The sequence below is a fragment of the Fringilla coelebs genome, assembly GCF_963513975.1.
Source record: "Fringilla coelebs genome assembly, chromosome: 18".
Classification (NCBI taxonomy): domain Eukaryota; kingdom Metazoa; phylum Chordata; class Aves; order Passeriformes; family Fringillidae; genus Fringilla; species Fringilla coelebs.
This window is the reverse complement of record NC_140044.1, coordinates 15,020,971-15,042,673: the sequence shown is the minus strand read 5'-3', so window position 1 is coordinate 15,042,673 and position 21,703 is coordinate 15,020,971. Positions and strand designations below refer to the sequence as shown.

General features: G+C 43.8%; 1 protein-coding gene across 6 annotated transcripts in view; it reads left to right on the top strand.

The window, feature by feature from the left end:
• RALGAPB (Ral GTPase activating protein non-catalytic subunit beta) overlaps nt 1-20,777 on the top strand; it is a 63,227-nt gene extending 42,450 nt beyond the window's left edge. For 3 of the 6 annotated variants that reach the window (XM_084217924.1, XM_084217923.1, XM_084217922.1), the window contains 12 exons: nt 1,697-1,803; nt 3,391-3,543; nt 4,160-4,369; nt 5,327-5,485; nt 5,757-5,849; nt 7,434-7,599; nt 10,355-10,477; nt 11,197-11,333; nt 12,121-12,229; nt 14,536-14,614; nt 15,025-15,173; nt 16,798-20,777. In XM_084217924.1, coding sequence (XP_084074050.1) covers nt 1,697-1,803; nt 3,391-3,543; nt 4,160-4,369; nt 5,327-5,485; nt 5,757-5,849; nt 7,434-7,599; nt 10,355-10,477; nt 11,197-11,333; nt 12,121-12,229; nt 14,536-14,614; nt 15,025-15,173; nt 16,798-16,991 — 1,679 coding nt within the window. In that variant the 3' untranslated portion in view covers nt 16,992-20,777. The remainder of the gene's footprint in view (nt 1-1,696; nt 1,804-3,390; nt 3,544-4,159; nt 4,370-5,326; nt 5,486-5,756; nt 5,850-7,433; nt 7,600-10,354; nt 10,478-11,196; nt 11,334-12,120; nt 12,230-14,535; nt 14,615-15,024; nt 15,174-16,797) is intronic. The other 3 variants (XM_084217927.1, XM_084217926.1, XM_084217925.1) reach the window with 1 other exon arrangement.
• Nucleotides 20,778-21,703: the final 926 nt, after the last annotated feature.

The following is a 21,703-nucleotide window of genomic DNA, read 5'->3' as shown; positions in this document are numbered from 1 at the left end:
CATATTTCTGTGGATACTTTCAGCTCAGGTGGTTTTAGTTGCTTAGGAGCTGCTAAAACTTTCCCATGTCTCATCCTCTTCTGTCAATGACATCTCCTGTAAAGGAGATTTGTCACAGGGTGTTGCCTTTCACAGCTGAACCTAATTCATTTCAGCCTCATAGACTTTGACCATCAGGAACTTCTATTACAAAAATCTGGTATTAAATGATGCTTTGAACAGAATAACTGATCCCCTGTAAGTCTTCACGTGTCATGGTGTTGCCTAATAGAACAGATGAAAATTCTTTCACATGTTACTTCAGTTAAAGACTAACTTATGTTAGAGCTGTTGTACTGTCCCCAGTACACTTTCCTTATCTGTAGACAGGATGGAGCCTAAAAACTAATCTTGAAAGCAGATATTGCACAGAACTGCATGAACTAGTGCTGAGAAGTTGAGTTGTTGTCCAGAGTGCTCTTACCATGTTGAGAATCACTGACTAGATCTTGCAGGAAGTGACAATGCTGGCAGCCATTGCCACATGTCCACCCTCAGTATGTGTTGGAGCAAGTGTGTTCCTGACTGGAGAGGACTAGAGCATGCTGAGCAGTTCTCATCCGCATACTGCCTTTGCTAAATGTGTTGCTGTGGAATCCTGCAAAGCTGTTGGAATCAAAAGTTAGGTTATCTTTTCTTGCTGTGTATAACTTGCTTACAAACCCCTTTGAATTACAAGATTAGTTGCAATAATGCACAAGTACATCAGGCCAGTTCTGATGCAGATCACGGAAGGGAGTGACTGAGGAGCTGGTTTGGGTTCTCTCTGTTTGTGTGCTTATGTACAGGGTGTGCATAGGAGGCTGCACCCTGAACTTCCCAGGGAGTACTGCGGAAGGAATAGAGTTCTGCTAGTTACCTGATGGTGCCAGTGTGTGGTTTATGTGCACAAAAGATAGATGCAAATGTCTTTAAGAAGAAAAGCTTATGATGAAGTATGATGATCTCATCTAAGGTGACTAATACTGGTAGCCTTTTAAATCTTGAAGGAGGACTGAAATGCCTGCAATGTTAAAACCGTCATTGTGCCAGTCGAAAGGCACCTCAGGACTCTGTAGTCTGACCTCCTGCTGTAGACAAGGCATTGGGACCAGGATAACACAACCTGGTGTTACCCAGGTGGGGCTTGCAAACCTGAGAGGACACTTCTCTGTGTCCCTGTTCATTGTGGGGAATAATTTTCTGTGATGTGGAGTCAGAAAATCTTCTGAGTCTTTGTTTGACCATTATCTTTTGTCCTTCCACTGTCCTTACTGCTGCTATTTGTGAGGAACTTTTGCAGAAGGTTATGGAAGCATCATGGAAATGGTGTCTCCATATGCTCGTTGTCTTACCTAAACAGGCAGTGACTAGACAATCTTCTTTGATTTCTTTGGAGGTATTTGGAGAAATTGTGATCTGCATGAATTTGGATGAAAGTTGCTTTTAATGATGAAACTGAGCTGGTAAATATTGAACTGACATAGACTAGCACTAGCTGCTGCAGAGAGATTTGCTTGATTCTCACCAGGAGTTTTCTTCAGGGTCAGGGAGGAGTTAACTATGAAAGAAAACCCTCTACTGTCATGCCTGCATTTTCTTCTTGTTGAATGATTACACAGTGAACTGCTTGCAGTATATGATGATGTCTTATTCTCTTTACCCATGTGCTCTGCAGATGACTCGTTCCCCTCTGTCACGGTTTTGATCCGTGGGACATCTGGAAGATTCGCGTGGGCCCAGCAACTCTGTCTTTTACCAAGAGGAGCTAAAGCAAATCAAAAGGTCTCTATCAAAGCCCGTAAAGAAATCTTTAATTAGAGATGTTCAGCAGAAATTCCACTAATGTGAGACAGCCCCCCAGAGCTGGTGATTATGCATTAAGGCTGAGCCACGGGGCCTTTAGCTGTAGGTAATGTGCCACATCTCTGGTGACTCTTTACCACTTGTGATTAATATTAACTACAGACTGTGAAAGTGCTGTTGCTTTCTCGATTTACAGACTTGCTTAAGGGAGAGAGAGTTCTCCTTTTTTTTTCTTTTTTTTCTGGAAGCATCTTCTGAAGTGATGGGATAAGGTACAGTGTATTTAGTGTGTAGGCAGGGCTAGTTTTCAGGTGTCAGACAAAGCCCTTGCAGCAGAGAGAGTGAAGTCTGAAGGTGTAGAATGTGGTGCTGCAGAGAGAACATGCCTTCAAGCTACAAAGCCTGATGTTGCAAAGATGGCTGTAAACCTGCTGTGAAAAAAATTATCTAGAGGAACTCTGGAACAGCTCTGGAGAGGAATAGTGGAGGAGAAATACCTCTGTCTTATTTTACAGTAAAATTTCTTACTGCAGTTGTCTAATGGAGCATGTACTCCTGTCATGAGAATTTCTGTCTGTGAACTTCTCCAAATCTTTAAACTCTTCTCATGACCCTCAGTAAAAGAAAGGCATTAATGTAGCTGAAATGAGGGTTGTCAGTCTCAGCTGGCATGTTCACATTTAGATGAATGTGGTCTCAGCAAAGAAGCCTTTGGGAAGACCATCAAGGATGTGTTTGGAGCTCTATCTCTGGAGCTGGGACCCTTGGCTAAATAATCTGTCCAGGTGTGCTACCTGGTTCACTAAAGGGCAAGCCATGATCTGACTGCTGACCTCCTCACCAGTTTTAAGAGAACTTTTCCAACTTGAAGGCATTCTATAACATAATTGTTAATGGTTTTGCCCTTTTGAAATGTCATCAGTAGTAAACCTAGAAAACAACACTGAAGATACCATAAAGGGCTTACTTGCTTGGAGCTGATGCACCTCTAAAACTGCACCTAGATGATTTGTTGCTTTCTTTGGTAACTTGAAGTTTGGAATTACATAATGACAATATAGAAGATGGTGTAGTAGCAATGGCAAAATTATTGCATCATGATCCATGAGGCAAGTCCTTTGACTATTCTGGCAGTATATCTCCTGACCCACAGCATTGCTGCTGTCTGAGGCCTTGGCTTGTGATCATCACAGTCAGGAAGGTTGAGATGGAGCTTCTCAAATACTGGCCAGCTTTCTCTAAATAAGTTAGAATGGGCTGAAAATAAGATGTTGCTATGTAAGCTTGCCTTTTTTTTTGGGGGGGGGGGGGGGTGGGGTTTGCATCTGTTTACAGGCTAGATGCTTAGCAGGGTTCATAGATTTCAAAATGTACAGTTGTGTCTTTTTAAAATTTGCAGTCACATTTTCAATACAAGTCTATTAGTTTAAAGTATTTAATGTTTTTAATAATGCTGCTCACTAACAGATTATTGTAGTTTTGGTGGGGTGGGAAAATGTTTTTCATGTGTTACAATATTGTCTATTGATGCAATACCTTGAATGTAAATCGACCTTTTTTTGTCAGACATTTGTACCAGAACCTAGACCAGCTCCTAAAAATGATGTTGGGTTGAAACACAGTGTGAAACAACGCCCTTTTCCTGAAGAAGTGGACAAGATTCCATTTGTGAAAGCTGACTTGAGCATTCCAGATTTACATGAAATTGTGAATCAGGAAGTAAGTAACTGTCTCTGACTTGATTTTGTTTTTGGGGTTTTGGTCTGTTCATGAGTCATGCACTTATGTCTTAGTGAAAATAGTTTTATCCTTTGGCTTATCCAATTTCATATTAATGGAATAATAACCTCTGAAAATTAGTTAAATCTATGCACTTCTCCAGGAAGATGCCAATGCTTTGGTTGTGTTATTTGGGAGACACTGCTCAACATGTTTTATTACTGATTCTAATCCTGGTACTGTAGGAAACAATGACTTGCATTTGTTGCTTCTTCTGGAGAAATGGAAGGGTCTTCTTTGAGACCTTTCTGGGGGAAAAGAAGAGAGTGCATGTCTCATATTTTAAAGTTTCACAGGATCTAATTTGTTTTAGTTTCTGTCCTCTTGAATAGGAGAAGCCATAGCTGATACTGGATATTCACAGAGCTCTCCTATGCCAACAGGGTGTTTAGGTGCTCACTTTGCAGTGTTGCAAGGTCTTTTTGAAAGTGTTTTAGTAACCATTCTGATGGTATGCTGCAGCTGCTGCTGTAGAGCTTTCCTAAGTGATGGAATTGTTTTCTTAGTGGGTCTTTGTGATTTTGGTGACATCAGCAGTTCACACAATGTTTTCCAGCTCGAAGAGCGCCATGAGAAGCTGAGGAATGGCATGGCTCAGCAGATTGTCTTTGAGACTTCCATAGACCAGAGAAGTGAAGAGGAGTGGCGGAAGAAGAGCTTTCCTGATCCCATCACGGAGTGTAAGCCCCCGCCGCCAGCACAGGAGTTCCAGACAGCGCGTCTGTTCCTCTCTCACTTCGGCTTCCTCTCCTTAGAGGCATTGAAGGTGATCTGATACCTCTTGGTGTTGTGCAGTTCCTCCAGTTCCCATGTGGTCTGGCTTGACAAAAGGGAAAAAAAGTTTTGTTAGTGGAAGATCATCTATGTACTTCAACTACTGTTCAGCTGCAGTCTAATCAAATCAAGGGATAGATTCCAGTATTCCAGGACTCAGAGTGAGGTTGTGAAAGGCTGGGCCTCAAGTTGAAAATGCTCTGAATGGGTGTCTGTATCTTTTTTTTAGCGGGTGCATAAGCCATCACACTCAAATGTTCACACTTAAAATCATTCCACAACTTGAGTTAGGTTTTGGGGTGGTCCTTGAAGACTCTGAAATATAACTGCCATAGAAGTCTTGCTTCAGGGGTGGTTGTGCTGAGGTGGTTTAATCATACATAAACACTTGGTACATAGTAGATGTAGAGGTTTCTTTTTTAAATTAAAATAATTATTTTTAGATGTGATCCATACTCTTAATTTGAAATTCTGCCTCTTACCTATGGAGTCTCCCTTGTATTTGTTGCTTTTCCTTCCAGAAAGCTGTCAGGAAAAGTAGACTAGAGCGTTTGCAGAAATGATGTCTGAAAGGGCTCAGTATATTACATATCACTGGTATTTAAGTTAATCTGAAACTGCACATGCAACTGTGTGCATAGCTGTGATATTCTGAAAGCATCTGCTGTTTTTGTTGTGTGCTCTTCTTGAGCAAAATATTATGTCTCTCACTGGCAAAGTACCACTTTTATTTAATGAGAGTGGAATGCAACGAATTGTCAACCTGTTATGCTTGCTGTTACTCATTTACCGTGACAAGATTATATTGCATCAGAAGTCCCTGTATAATTTTGCTCTTAAAGAAGGGAAACTGTCTTTTTATATTTTAATGGATTGCCACTGAAGCCATAAAGACCTTTCAATTAAGAAAGATGGGTTTTTAAGCTGTTGAACTCTGTCTATTGGGCAGGAACCTACTAACAGTCGTCTACCTCCTCACCTGATTGCACTTGACTCTGCTCTTCCTGGGTTTTTTGATGACCTTGGCTACTTGGATTTGTTACCTTGTCGTCCTTTTGATACTGTTTTCATTTTCTACATGAAGGCAGGCCAGAAAACTAGCCAGGAGGTAAGTGAAAGTGTAGAGTGCCAACAAGCCTATATTGTCTTGTTTCTAGTAGTTTCCAAGTGAGTAAAGCGTCAGGGCTGGTGATTAGAGTGGAGTGTCAGAACCAGTGCGAGCTACAAGTCACTGCATACTCCCTTCATCTCTAGGTTGAAGTACGTTGCTCACACTTAGGATTATTGTAACAAATGACTGTATTTTAAAATATAGAGAAGAGATATAATATTAATAGTATTTTTATTATCTGTTCTGTCCTTATTGTCCTTATTTGTAGAGTTCAAAGATTCAGATCAGAAAGGCATTTCAGCTTTGTTGGCTCAGCTTGCAGGGAAGGTTGCAGTTTGTTCCAGCAATGAGCAATGTGAAGGTAGTTTGGTTTCATTCTAATGCTAAACACATATTAAAGGAATTAAAAACTTTCTGCAAGTAAGGAAGCATTATTGCATTGTAAGTCTTTGTGCTATAATATTTAGACTCAAAGGCGATTAGGTTAATCAGGTTAATTTGTGCAAATCTAAATTGGGACTTCTTTGTGACCTAGAAACATGCTAAGAGGGTTAATGGGCTCATTAGGAAAGGATGTTTCTCTAGTACCTTTTCATTTCATTCATAACTCCTGTAGTAAAGAGTAGAAGGGTGGCTTCTGTAATAAATGATTGTGCCAATGCCTTGTGTCACTGTGAGTGCACAGTTGGCAGAGCACTGCAGCACCCTCTACTCTGGTGTGGGACACAATTCTTGAAACCAGGATAATCTGTCTGAGTGTCAAATTGTCATTCAGAGTAGCCAGTGCAGAATCTTTTCATCTGCAAAGTCAGCTATGAAACAAGATATGCTAGGTCTGCCTTTGAGTTGAGACATGTACTTGCTGAACTAGCAGAATGTTTATATGCTCTTATGGAGCTCTTATGTCTTCCAGCCCACATTTACCCTGACTTTTTCTGAAGCACAGCTATGGTTCCAATGTGCTCAGTAATGAGGATAAATACTATTTCAATGCAGTGTGTCTAGTCACTGCTGAACACTGTACGAGGCGTTAGAATGGACTGTCAGGATCATGTGGCTACACAAAGCCTCCAGCCTGAGAGCTTTCCTTTCAGCACCCATCCCTGCAATTTCTGCTTTGTTGGAGCTTGTGTCCCAGTGTTCTGTCCCTGCACAAGCCAAAATGATTGGTGCCTCTGCCACAAAACAAATTCCTGCATGGTCTGGAAAGGATGAATGGATTGTTTGTTCCACAAACCCCAATGGTTCTGGTATCCAAATCACACATGTCCTTATGTGCTGTTTGGTGAAGGGCTCAACTCTCACTTGGTCATAATGAGATAAAAATTGCCTTAACATCTGGAAACATCCCAGATCTCTGTCAGAAGTAGAATTAAAGTTTAAGTGTGATGTTTGGATTAAAGTACAGTGTGATGTTTGATTAAAGTGCACACTCAATGCTACTGAAAATTGTTTTGGAAAATCTGTTCCATACTTCAGTGTGCTGTGATACCTGTCCTTTAAAGCACTCTGTGTCATGTACAGGTGAGTAGTGAGGAAAATACCCTTCTCCTCAAATTTTAACTTGGTCTAATAGTGAAAACTGTCTAGCAAACCCTTGTGTTACCTTTGGTGCAGATGCAGGTTCTGCACTGAGTACTCAGTGTTTTTTCTGATGGGTGCTTGAGTCTCAAAATTACCATTTCCAGCCATTTAATTCATTGTTTTACAGGCTTTGAAAATGCTGGCAAAAAGCCAAGCTGATTAAATAGGACAAGGCCGAGCAGAGTAGGGAGATGCTGAGCAGCAGGGAGTAATGTCCATGTAGGAAGTCTGGGGTTCCAGGCTTGTTCTCTAGCTATATTTGGGCAAAACCAAGTTGGTGACAAAAATTTAATTAAAAAGCTGGGGAGGAAAAGACTAGTTTCCTGCTTCTGTACCAACATGGTGCTGCTGGTGGTTTCAGATCCTGAAGAACATGGAGTCTTCCAGAATTGTTCAGCCTCACTTCCTGGAGTTCTTGCTGTCTCTTGGCTGGTCTGTTGATGTTGGGAAGCACCCTGGGTGGACTGGTCACGTCTCAACAAGCTGGTCAATCAACAGCTGCAGTGATGAGGAGGGACCTGAACAAGGTAAGACATAGTAAATGTCCTTTGTAGTAAATTAAAATGTTTAGGCTCCTTTAGAAGACAATTTTTTTGCTCCTGTCTACGTGTCTGAACACTGGCATGCTTTTTTTTCGTGGCTTGTTTGTTTTTGGTGGGTTGGTTTTGGTGGGTTGGTGGTTTTTTTTTGTGGTTGGTTTTCTGGTTTGTGGGTTTTTTTTGGTTGTTGTTGTTGTTCTTTGATTTTGGGGTTTTTGTTTGGTAGGTTTTTTTGATTAATTATGTTTGCTAGAAAGGAACATGTAAATATTAAATGAAACTTCAAGTCAGAGTGAGCAAAACTAATGTCTATATGTTGGGAGGAAGTAGCCTCAGCAAAAAAAATACCTCTGGGCTACATTTTTTAAGATTTGAAGAATCTTTAATATATTACTCCAGACCATTATTCAGGTGAAATCTGTTGCAGGTTGTTCTGTGTATTCGCAAATAGGCTTGAAATACAGTGTGATTTTTATTTTTGTTTAGTGTTCTCTAAGTAGATTAAAATGAAATATTGACTGAAGCTGCTGTGTATAGTCCTGGCAGTGTTGGAACCCCACATGGCTCTCTGTTTTGCTTCATTGGCTCTGCTTTTTTCCACTAGAGCAACTCCTACCCTGAGCTTGTCATACACCTCCCTCTCCCCATCCTGTCACCCAAAATGATCCTCAGGAATGTGAGCTACTATCCCAGGATGGGAAATTGGGGGTTGGGTTATCTTCTCCCTTGGACACCTTGATCAGCTCCTCTGGGAGTTGGTAGTATCTGGGCTGGTTTCAGTGTCCCTGCTCCAAGGCCCAGACCTGTTCTGGGGGATCTCCAGAGCCACAACCTCTGTGTGCCCCCCAAAGGCAGTGGCAAGGCTGGTGCAGCTTGTTCATCATCCTTGACCTGATATTGGCATCAGGTGTGACACTATTACAGCTGCAGGGGCTTAGGTAGCACTTGCTCTGCTGTCCATTCCCTGTGTCTTAGGAGTGCCCTTCATCTGTGTCTGCAGCCAGCTGGAGGCTTCTCCCTTAAGTTAAGGAATAAAAGTACAAACCACAGAAGGCTGGAAGTGTTCAGGAGAGGTTAGAGTACAGAGGCATTGCTTTCTCTGAGCAAGTCAGGATGGATTACAGAATGGCCAGGTCTGGATTTAATTTTGCTTTAAGGACAGGGTCAGGCTGTACTTTCTCAGAGGCAGAGCCCTCTGACCTCCTTTGCAGTGGCTGTGTCAGAATAACTGCAGAAGGCAGGTCCCTGAATTAGCAAGGGACCTGGTTTGATGTGGACTTTTCAGCTGGAATTTTTTCAGCCATTTGAATGAAAACACAAACCACTAAATAACTGAATTAATTTAACCAGCTCAGGGAAGAAGGAAACAGAAAAAGCATTCAGAAATGGAAGGGAGGAAGGGCAGGTTACTTCTAATCTGGTTCTGCTGGTGAATGGGCTGGAGCACAGGTCTGATGAGGAGCAGCTGAGGGAGCTGGGAGGGCTCAGCCTGGAGAAATGGAAGCTCAGGAGAGACCTTCTCACTCTCTACGATTCCCTGAAAAGCGTTGTAGCCAGGTCAGGGTCAATATCCCAGGTAATGAATGACACAATGAGAGGAAATAGCCTCAGTGCAGGTTTAAGTTGGCTGTTAGGGACAATTTCTTTATGGAAGGGGTGGTCAGGCACTAGCACAGACTGCCCAGGACAGTGCTGGAGTCCCCATCCCTGGAGGGATTTAAAAGCTGTGCAGATGTGGGACTTGGGGATATGGTGAGTTTGGCAGTGCTGAGCTAGCAGTTGGACTCAGTGATCTCCAGTCTCAATGATTCTGTCAGTCTAAAATAGCTTCTGGTGAGTTGTGGTTAAATAATTTCATGGGAATGTTTCCCTGCAGCACCCCCAGAATAAAAGAAATTCCTAAAGAGATGGGTTTGAGTTGCAGTGCTGCTTCTTGGGAGCCTGTGCACTGGAGATGTGGCAATCTTTTCTTGATGCTGAATATTGGCTTGGAGTCTCAACATGTCTCTGGCCACTTCTCTGTCAGTATGCTGAATTTCACTGCTCCAGTGGCTTTGCTGAGACAGCTATCCCAGGAACCCTTCTGTAAACTGCATCAGAGAAACAATTCATTTTAAAGTCCTTGCTAGTCTTTCTGGAGGTGACGTGGGGAAGGTGACATGGGGAAGGAAAAGGGGGAAGCTCTTTCTCTGTTCTGACGGCCAGTATTGGCCAGTTGTGGTGAGGGAATCAGTGGGGACTGAAAATGAGGACCTTCCTCTCATTGATTGGTGACAAATGTTTTTCTAACTCTCCTTGACAGAGAAAAGACTGAGGAGAGCCTGTAGAAACTGGCTTGGAATTCTAGAATAGTATCAGACTGAAGTGATAAGTGTTAGAATCCTTTGGAAATTGAATGACTAGCTGAATGATGTTGCTGGATGGAATGCTCAGAAATAGACAGCAGATGTATTCTTGTGGCAGATGTGCTTACTAGAGTACTAGGAAATAAAGAATCCAGTGCATTGGAAATGCGTTCAAAATGAAACCACTCCCAACCCAAAATGCCTTTTCCTTCAAGATAGTAAAAATATTTATCTGAGAAAGGCTGTTAGCCATGAGATTTGACTCCTTTCATTTTAAAATGAGATTTGCATGATTTCTTCTAATTGATTGCACCTTGTATTTGAAGATCATTTCTGACACAGAGTGTAAAGAAGTAGAGCTTCCTTCTGGCTGAACTTTCCTTTTCTGTCCATTTCAGATGATCTAATTATCTCAGAAGATGTTGGGGCAAGTATCTTCAATGGGCAGAAGAAGGTGCTGTATTATGCAGATGCCCTGACAGAAATCGCCTTTGTTGTCCCATCACCAGTGGAATCCCTGAGTAAGATCTGTCTGTACATGCTCTGTACAAAAATGAAACTCACAGGATTTTTGGTTGAGAACTCTTTCAGAAGCAAAACCTAAATAAATTAATTAAGTAGTGTGTTTAGCAAGATCCTTGTCAGAAAGGTGTGGACATTTAAATTACAGCATTCTAATCCTTAAACTCCATCCAGATGTGGCAGCTGTTCTGTACCTTTCTAAACCTCAGTAGATGTCCAGGCATGCACAGCAGTTTTGTTGTTGCCAGGGTGCTTCAGGTTGGACATGTGGTCCACCGTTAACTGATGATGCCTGGGTTTTTTTTTTCTTTTCCTGTCAGTGATGTGCTCCTGCAGAACAGAGCATACAGGAGTGTCTGTACCACTGCTAAGTAGAAAAGCAACAGCTTTCATGGCATCCTTGGCATGCTAAAAGTTGCCTGGAATAAAATATGGTGTAGCCGTAGGAAGAAGGAGACTCTATTCCATAGGAGGTTGCTGGGATGTGTGTAAGCCCGTGGGGAGTGCTTGGTGGGCAGCCTGTTTCTGGAATAACAGGCAGTTATCTCCTAGCTTATCTTCCTGCTTATGAGGACTGTATTGACTTGCCCATACATTCATGCATGTCTAGTTTCAAAAGCCTAACATTTTTTGGTATCAAAACCGTATATATGATGGCAGCTTAATTTTTTTGGTGGAAGAATAGACAAAACCCACCTTTTTTTCTTCTGTCTTGCAGCTGATTCACTGGAAAGCAGTGTCTCTGACCAAGAAAGCGACTCCAACATGGATCTGCTGCCAGGAATATTGAAGCAGCAGCCTCTGACACTTGAACTCTTCCCCAATCATACAGACAATCTTAATCCCTCCCAGCGGGTAAGGCAAAACTTGCATTGAAAAATGGTGCTCTTTTTTTTTTTTTTTTTTCCTTTCAAGAAGCACGCTGGCAGTGCTCAGGACTTTTGATAGTCTATGATTTGGTTTCCTGGTGTGCAGAGCTACTTATTTCTTGTCATTAATCTTTGATATCTGCTTTGGTCCTGCCAGAATTTGCCTCTACAGTAGGAGACAGCAAGATTACATTACTTAAATATAACACTTAGACATGCTAAATGGTAATACTGTGTGTCCTGAAATCTTGAAATGCATGCAGGAAAGAGTATATGCAATATTTAGAGAGTAATTCCACCTCATATCTGTGCTTGGAAATGGAGGATGGATAGATATGACCACTTTTCTTACCTACCCAGTTACAAGCTTCAGTTGTGTCTGAAGTACCAGAGTTGCTTTTCTACACTAACAAAGCAGAAAACCATGAATTGTCGTATCTGTAAGTGAAAGACTTATTACTGCTGATTACTTGTTTAGAATTCATTTCCATATGGATATTTAGTTATTCATTTAAGGTCTTCAAGAACATTAAGAAAAACTTCTAACTGATTCAAGGTTGGTTATATATATATTAGTTTATATTGAATACTAGTAGGTTGGCGACCCAGATTGCAATGAGTAGTTCCAGCACAGCTGCCCCTGCTCAGTAGCTTGCAGAGGTTGTACCCAGCTGAGATATGAATGACTGAGGAGCAGCTGGGAAATACTTGTTGGCTGCATTATTGGATTCATGATGTTTGCAAATGCTACTCTTCCCTTATGTTCAAAACAGCTCAGTCCTACTTCTAGATCCAAGAGGATGCCTCAGGGCCGAACCATTCCACCAATGGGACCTGAAACCAAAGTGTATGTGGTGTGGGTGGAACGTTATGATGATATAGGTATGTACAACTTCTAACTGTTCACTAAAGTAACAACAGGGCAGAAACCAGGTTTTTTGTTTTTTGTTTTTTAATTAAATGTTAGATCGTGGAACCACTGATTGGTTTGAATTGGAGGGGACCTTAAAGCTCATCTAGTCCCAACCTCCTTCCAGGAATGGGGCAGGCACAGCTTCTCTGGGCAACCTATGCCAGGGCCTCACCAACCTCACAATCAAAATGAGTGCTTATTAATGTCTATAACTGCACTAAGATTCTGAATCAGTTCTTCAGTGTTTGAGTTGGGATCCAGTCGGTGGCATTTGGAGGTCTGAAGTTTCCTTTAGCCCTGGCAGTACCTGTGAAATGCTGTAATGAACCTTCTTAGGCTCAGCACCTAAGGCAGGTGTGTTCCCCTGCTTTTGAGTCCTCCTCGGCTGTTGTTTCCTAGGAGTGCATCTGGTTTTCTTCCTTTAAAAAAATGGCTTCTGAGACCTGTTGCTTCTGTGCTGGAGGGATTGTCATCCTCCTTGGTATGATGGCACCTTTGGAGCCCCATATTCTCTCGTCAGGGGAGGGCTCCTTTGTCCTGCACTCAGGGTGCCTGCTCCGTGCTCCCTTTCTGCTCAGGCAAGCTCCGGCTCCTCGTGCAACTTTCTTTCTTAGTTTGGTGTTTCCTCTCTGCCTCAGGTTACTGCTCTGGGAGAGACCCAGCTTTGCTTCTTCTGTTACAGCCATGGCATGGCCATGGTGAGCAGTGTTGAGGAATTCTTTGTCCCCAGGAGTTTCTTGTGTGCTGGTTCCAAGCCATGGCCTGGCCTCAGTGCTATGTGGGAGTCTCTGTGTGCTGGCCTAGCCCACCAGTGTCTGCAAGACTGGCCAGGAAATGCTGCTTTATTCTGTCTTTGATTTCTAATCCTGGTTCCCAGTCTGGCAGTAAGGGTGGACCTTAATTAAGACCTTAGCTCCTTCCAGACTGAGGGAATGGGAGCAGCAATCAATAGGAAGCTTCCTGATAAGTGTAGATATAAATTCTTGGGAAGACCACATTGTCCACAGCATGTCCCTCAGAGCCTGAGATGAGGAAGAAAACAGCAAGTTCTACATCACCATTTCCTTGTCCAGACATTGGCCCAAAGTGTGTTCCAAGCTGGTGTCCCTGACCAACTTCCTCCTTGGCTGTCAGTTAGACCCCTTTGCTGCCAGGGCAGCAGCTGTGCTGCACAGGCATGACTGCTTGGCTGTTTCTTTCAGCAACCATAGGAATCTCCCAGAATTCTGGGCCTGAAGCTGAAGAAATGAGTTTGTGAGCCTCAGTAAGCCTGGCAGTTGGATGGAGGGGAGGGCAGCTCTTGGAAGTGACTCCCAGCCCAGAGGCTCTGCCATATGCTCCTGATGTCCTTGGCTTTCGCCTTATGCTTCTGGTACATCTGTGGGTCTGCACACTGAAAAGCTGTCACTTAGCAGTCAAGGTTATCACCCTGGTGCCACCTGCCTGCCCTCCCTCTTGGTTCATCTCAGAGTGTGTCCATGGCTTGCCATGATCTCCCTCTGCCTGCTCCAGCTGTTGCGTGCCCTTAGCATCCCAGATTTGATGGCCTCATCTGGGTTTGGGCCTTAGACTCCTTCTGCTGGAAGCACCGTCCTGCTGCCTGAACTGTACTTTTGGGAGTAACTCTCAACATCTCTTAACTCCTGAAGAAGGTGTTGGGAAGTGCCAAATCCCCTTAAGTGACTCAAGTTCTTACTTTTCCTTGTTCACATTCATTTTCCAGTATTTGTTACCAGTTGCATGGCAGCAGAGTTGTAGGTTATGGTGGAGATCCACAGAGCTTGGATTTGAGGAAGGATATCATGTTTGTGGGATCAGGGCTCAAGGGAGCCGTAGGTGGGAGTGGTTGGCATTGTTCAATGCTCCTCGCAGTATTCTGGAGTTCTGACTTGTGGAGGGGTGAAGATGCAGTGAACAATAATTTGAAAGATCTTTTTGTGGTTGAAGTAGTTCATCTCCTTCCTGCTTTCATGGTTCCTCTAGAGATTTTGAGCTTTGGGTTGAGAGAATTTGAGGTTTGGGACCTCATCTGTTGAGGGCAGATGGCTGAGGTGTGTGTACCCTCCATGAATGCTGAAGCTGGAAGCCAAAGATGCTAGTGGCATTTGTAGCACTAGTGCTCTTGCTGGCTGTGCAAGAACACTAGTGGTATAAATGCTTGAGGACTGCATGCTTTTGACTGATGATAAATAATTTTTCCTTGTACACAAAAAAAAAACCAACAAATCCAAAACTGTATTAGATAAACTTTATTTGGTGCATCCTGTTCTTACAGAAAACTTCCCCCTCCCTGATCTGGTATCTGAGACTAGCACTGGTGTGGAAACCACAGCCAATAGTAGCACTTCCCTGAGGTAAGGCCACTCTTATTTTCATTATTTTTATTGGTTTCTCAGTGGACTGGTTTTTGGTTGAAAAAGTGAAAGACTTCTTAATATCACTGCAGATCAAATATAAATTAAAGATCAGAAAATGTGCAGTATTATCTCAGTCTGTGATGAGCCTCCCTCGCTCCTGGCTCCCTTGTGAGGTGGTTAATGCTGCATACACACTGCACCCTGGCTGCAGGGCTCTCCAGTCCTGTGGGGACAGAGATCATAGGCATGGCACAACTGACTGAGCTCTTCTGAGGGTTCAGAACATGCCCCACGATCCCGCTGCCTTAGTCATGAGGCATTTTAAAACTTTCTTTTAACACTTTAAAGGGGTCATTCATTGAAACAGCACTTTAAAACTGGTTCAACAATTGTGTTTTTCCCTTAAGATCTACCATACCTGAGAAGGAAGTTCCTGTGATCTTCATCCATCCTCTGAACACTGGCTTATTCAGGATAAAACTACAAGGAGCAACTGGGAAATTCAACATGGTTATCCCACTGGTGGATGGAATGATAGTCAGTAGGAGAGCTCTTGGTAAGCTAAAGGGTTTTAGGAATGTTCATGGTTTTGGCTTTTTTAATAATAATAATAATATATCTGCAAAGTACGTGGTCTGGAATCTTTCTTTGGAAAACGTGTTAGGCATTGCTGAACAAATAAAAGCCATGCTTTTTGCAGCTGCAGTGGGAGCAGGAACAGCAGAGGGAGCAGGTGGGCAACACTTGGCTGCCAGAGTAGCAGGAAAGAGTGTTGGAACTAGGAACAGGGCCTGTTTAAATAGGAGAGATACAAAATCTGACCCTGGTATTTAGCACAGAGAACCAAGGTGCACCAGAGGATGCTATGGGATTTGTTACTTTGCTGGCATGCTGTGTGTTCCTTCTGGTTTAGAAGCCAGACAGGGATTCAAACCACAGCAATTGAGGATTTTCTTGTGTTCAATAAAAATACATGCAGATGTGTGTTAACAGGCTCTATGTGTGCCCTCTGCCTTTTCCTCTGTTCCTGGATAGATTCATGGGCCTGTCCTAGTATTGGTGCTATTAAGCTTCAGTAACTGGAAGTCCCACCCAGCAAGAACACTACACAGGACAGAGTAAAATGAAGTAATGAACATTAGGATACTGGTACATAACCATAAAGCTGCTTTTGGAGGTGACTTTCCGATTCTGGGGCTTGTATGCTTAATTCAGCGATTGGCAAATTGAAGCCAGACCTAGGCCCTTAAATAACATTTATGAATTCAGCTGATGACAGTGGCTTTTACTGAAAAACTATCAGGTATGTTTTCCTAGAGTTGGGCTTGTTTTTCTGCTGCATCAGGATGTTAATATAGTGAATTTTTTCTCATCTATAAGTTCAGCAGGTGTAGTTTGTGTGCAGTGAGGTCCTCTACATGTTTTTGTCTTTAAGAAGGAGCTTGTGAAATAGCAAAGGGGGTAAGGGATACTTGCTTCCTGAGAAGCATAGAAATTTCCTTTCAGAATAAGATAAGATAAAGTTAGCTGCCAGCTTTTGAGTGCTACTACTTTGATTCCCTGCCTCCTCCTCCATCTGCATCCAGCACTGTGAGTTACAGAGGGGTGACAGAAGTGGCAAGGCAGTGAGGGGAGGAGAAACTTGTTTGCAGCCACAACCCATCAGGTCTTTCCTCATCTCCTTTCCAAGGGGCAGGCTCTGCAATTCCTACTGGAAAAAGGTACTGACAGGTACTTTATTCATTCTCAGGGCTCCCCTGGAATTACCTGGTATGACCTCGGGGCCCACCTAAGATCCAGATGTGCGGCGTAGCTGGGGCTGTGGTACTGTGCCTCTTGTATTGGCTGCCCTGGGCTTGCCCTCTTGTCCCGAGGGTGCTTCTTCCAGGCAGCTGCTTGGCACTGGCAAAGCAAAGGGTATTCCTGATTCTCCTCCAGTCAGTTTAGGGTACCACTGAGTGAGTCCCTTTCTTCCTCCTTTACAGCAAAGGTCTTTACAAGCCTGGGGACCATAGCTGTCTGTTATCAGCTGTTCATGGAGAGCAGTTCTTGACTTGGTGGTGCGGAACATCTGCCCTGGGTTGAGATGGGACAGAACCCAAAATTGTCTTTGCCTGGGAGGCTAGAAGAGGGGTGCAGGACTGAATTTAAACTTGATTCAAATGCTGTTTCTTTTTCAGGTTTTCTAGTGAGACAGACAGTAATAAATATTTGTCGGAGAAAGAGGCTGGAAAGTGACTCATACAACCCCCCCCACGTCCGCCGAAAACAGAAAATAGCAGATATTGTCAATAAATACCGGAACAGGCAGCTGGAGCCAGAGTTTTATACCTCACTTTTCCAGGAGGTTGGGCTCAAGAACTGCAACCCCTAGGTCATTATCCTTCCAGGACAATTAGATCAGAGGTTGGTGGCTACACGAATGAAAACAGTTAAATAACAACAACAAATTTTCTCAGCCCTCCGGAATTCAGGAAATCATGTTCTAGCACAAGTCAGCAGATACCATGTGGGAGGAATGAGAAATGAATCCGAAACATTGCAGTTGGGATATTGAATTGATTCACCTGCCCTCAGAAGATTACTGAATTCTAGTCTTCCTGGATGCTAGCAAAATAATCTCTTCACCCAGTCATCCTTTCCAGACTAATTAGGAACTGTAGGTGTCTTGCTCTGAAGAGAAAGCAATCAAAGTAAAGCCATCTCTGCATATGAGGATGGAAATAAGAATACAAACAAACCTGCCATTAGATGCCTTGCTGCACCCACGTGTCCAAGGGCAAGAGAGCAGGATCTTTCCTTGGAGGAGGAGTCTGTTCCAGAGCATTAACTTACCCTGTAAGAACTTCAAAGACATTTTGGAGTCCCCCTTCAGTGCTCAAGAGAAAATCCTTCACTGGGTGTAACCCATCTGTGTACCAGAAGCCAGAGGAAGAAGATGGCTTGGAAGAAGCAGGCCCTGAAAGCCAAAGCCCAGATGCTGTATGTGGCCACTCCCAGCAGGGCTCTGAGTTAGTCCATCTGCATATGAGACAACCACCATCACCTGAAATTAACTGACTTTTCAAAAAGAGTTATTATTGGGTAGAGCTTTAGATTATATAAAAGCGAGGTTATGACTTTCAGGTCTGTTGCAAAATGTCACATTTAATTTCAGTAGCTTGATTTTTATTTTTTAATTAGTTTTTTAATGCAACTACTTAATTTATTTTCAAGTGTCTGTATCGCCTCCTCACCATTTCCATAAAAAGCATAAACATCACTTGCCTTCCTTCCATTGGATTGAAATCTGAGATTTTGGGGCTGCCTCCTCCCTGTTATTTATAGCATGAGCAGTTTTTGCAGCTTCTACAACACTTTCCAGAAGCTCCTGTTAAACAGACTAAACAACTCAAAACGAAAAGTCACAAATTCTTCTTTTCCCCATTAATTCCAATGCCATCAGTGCCCCTTTGGAGTTACAATTCACATTGTTTTGAATCTCCAATATGTTCTCACATTCAGCAGAGGCGCTTCCCTTCCACCTAAGTCAGGATTTTCATTTTCAGCCTGTGGCTTTGATGTGTTCAAGACTCAAGGGATGTCCTAGGAGATGATATTTACAGCTACAGTTGGGATCTCAGAGGTGTGGTGGGCATGGATAGCCCTGGGAGCACCTCTGGATCCCGGCACATCCCAGCTGGTGTTGCTGCAGTGAATTGTGGCTGACACTCCTGGGGAGGTGCAGCGTGGCAGCAGCGGGATCCTGATGCTTCCAGCACCAGGTAATGGAAGAGGATGAGTGAGCAGGAATTTGGGGAACTCTTCACATTATTTTCAAAGTGGTTTTAATAACAGTGCTATGCATTGCAGTAATACTTGTCAGGCATTGAATTTTGATATTTCAGACCTACTTTTTGCAACAGTTCTGACCTGAAGCAGTCTTAATTGTTTTGTTACAGCTTATCTGCCAAGGACAGACCTCGCTCCTGGCTTTCCTTGTGATTTTTCACAAAGAGTTCATGGAAACACAGGCCCCTAAAAATACATGTGAAAGGACTTTGAGGTGGTCAGCCAAGGGTGATGTGTGCTTGTTGCAGGGAACAAGTGCACTGTCTTCTCAATTCAGAAGCTCTGGAATTTGATCCAGATGAATAAAAAGTGAGAAAATTAAACCACCCAAAGAAAACCCCTGTATCAGGATGTGTGCTGGCTGGCCCATACCTGTGTGCTGCCCAGGTGGGATGTGGCAAAGGAGCTCCAGGGCAGCGTTTGGGCACGTTGGCCAAGCTGTGCAGGGAACTTGGACAGCCTCATTCCTCTACCAAACTCTTGCCAGGAGCAGTTTAATGCACGGACGCTAAATTTACCCACACTGTGTATGTACCTCTGAGATCTAATTAATGGCCAAACACACTTGAGCCCACTGGTTGAAAAGGCATGAGCAATGCATGTGTAACCAATAAACATCCTGAGCACCCCCTGTGTCTGCACACTGACAGTGTAACAGCAACCCCCCTACCATGGCTGAGTGCAGATGCAGCACAGCTGCCAGGTGCTGCTGCCAGGCACTCAGGAGCAGTCACAAATGCAGATGGGCCTTGGGGCAAACCCTGAGTGCTTTCTGACTGGGATAGTCAACTGGACTGCCTGAGGATTTCCTCTCTCTCAGAAGACCTGTGCTTGGCTGAAGGGTTGTCTTGGGTCTATTTCTGTGTTCACCTAAAGACACCCATGAGAGCAGTGATGGCTGTGAGAGCCATAGGGCTTGGCAGGGGTCTGGAAAGAAGGGAACTTGTGCACGGTGTGGCCATGCCCAGTGCCCGGGGATGGATGGATCATGTATCAGTTGAGTTGTAGAACGAGCTCATGAGCAGGTTACAGGTGGTGTGACATGGCTGTATGTGGTGGGGTTGGCTCTCTGGAAAGCTGAGCCTTCAGGAAAGTCACAGTTCAGTATAAAAATGTGATGCAAAACTGTGCTGCCAGCCCTCATGGTTTGGGTGCTGGTCACAGCAGTGGGCACCCTGGGCGGACTGTGCCAGTGCAGGGGTGCCTGCAAGGGCTGTCATTCCTTCCCCAGGATATGTGGAGGTCTCAGGCTTCATAACAAAATGCACCCCACCAGTCTGGGAATTATATCCATCTCCTCTCAAAGTGTGACCAAACTCCAATGGCTTTATGGCTTTAGCTAGTCCAGGGTACTGTCTTCAGAGCTTTTCCCCTGAAGTGTTTATTTCCATGGTGACTTGCAAGAGTTATCTAAGAATCCAATTTTTTTTTTTTTTTTTTTTTTTTAATATCACAAACTGCTGCATAGAATTCCTGACTTGATGCTTGAGTGGCTTGGGTCAGCATCCCTGTCCATCAGAGGGGATGAGGGCTGACACCACCCCCCACCCCCCGACCTGCAAGTGTTCCACAGCAATTAACCTGGGGACACTTTTCATCCAGCCTTTCAGTTTGGGTTCATAATTCTGTTTAAACAGAGCAGGAAGTGACCGCTGTCACATTGTTAAACCCAGTGTTGAACTTACATTTTAGTACCTTACTAGAGACTTTTAAATAAAAGCCATTCTTTTAAAGGTACTTCTAGGAAGGCATTAGAACCTTCTAGCAAGCGGGAGAAGGGGAGGAAGTGTCTGTGGAAATTGGTGCATCTGTGGGTAGCAGTGTGCAAGGCAGAATGGAGAAGCAGCTCTGGCTGCCCTGGGCTGTACCTGCTCTGTAAGTCACAGTGTTTCTTTTCACAAGGTTCTGCATGCCCAGGAAGAGGAGAAAACGAAATTTCAGCCTCACAGACAAATTTGATGCATTTTCCTGATTGTGTAATTGAGTGATACCTTTGAAGGCAAACACAGCCCTTTTCCCCATGGATTTAGCAGGAGCAATTAGAAGTGAGAATGCCAGATATCATGTGCTTCAATCATAGACAATTTGTATGAATTCTTGTATGTTGCCAAGACATGAACATTCTGTTCTTACTGTATTTTTCTGTAAATATTCCTGGCACTAAGTTGTAAAGTAAAGGTAAAATGTAAATATGAAGATGTGAACTATGTTCCGTTGTCTCTAGTACTTTATCTCTTATTTGTTTAGGGAAGGCACACAAAGGCTTGTTTGTATTTATGCCAATTCTTTGTCCAGGAGAAACACATCAAATATTGAATGTAACACAATTAGTCCAATAAATTTTAAAGATTCTTATCTAGTAACTTTGCACTGGTCAATTTTTAGTATTTTCCAAAACCTTGGTTGAAATTCTCCAATGGAGAAGTTTCCCAGGACAGCAGGAGATAGAGGTGGCAGAATTGCACACCCTCTGCACCTCAGTAGCTCTGGGAACAGAGAGGCTCATAGGTAAGAAAATCATGTTGCATCTTAATCATCTGGGGAATTAAAGCATTAAACACTGGCTTTTGGAGGGAGCCTGATGCTCCTGCCAGTGTCCTCCAGTCACTCCATGTGCTGCTTCCCATCTTAGGTGTGAGCACCCCAAGGACAGGGAGGAGCTGTGTGCTTCAGGTGCAGAGTCCTGTGAGGCTGAGAGCTCTGCTGGCTGGGCAGAGGGGAGAAAGGAGAGGAGGACTCAGCTTTGGATTTGGAGAGGAGCTGTGCAGCACTGGGCCTGTGTCCCACGAGGGTGATGCAGCCAGCAAGCCCTGGGGAGCTGGCTGAATTAGAGAGAGGGTTTGCTGGTGCCATCTAGCCAGAGCCCCATGGACCATCTCTGAGCTCCTTAAGGAGGGGACGAGTTCCCAGTGTGGGGCAGGGCTGCAGGACTTGCGTGTGTTGGTCTTTGCTGCTGCGGTGCAGGGGCCCTGTGCTCTCCCCGGGATTTCACCTTTGCAGCAGCTCTGGTGCTTTGCCCAAGCTGCCCAACCTGAGGACTAGAACAAAAGCACTGAAGTGAGTGTCCATAAACCTCAAGCTGGGATATATGAACATTTGTTTTCCTGCTGGCTTCATCTTCAGTAACTTCAGCTGGTGCCACCCACCCAAGCTCCCCACCACAATACTTCAGGGAAGGTGTGGTGGGTTCAGACAGAACACTTTGGAGGTTCTTTCCCAAATCTGCCCTAAACCAGGACAGAAGGTTAAGGCAGG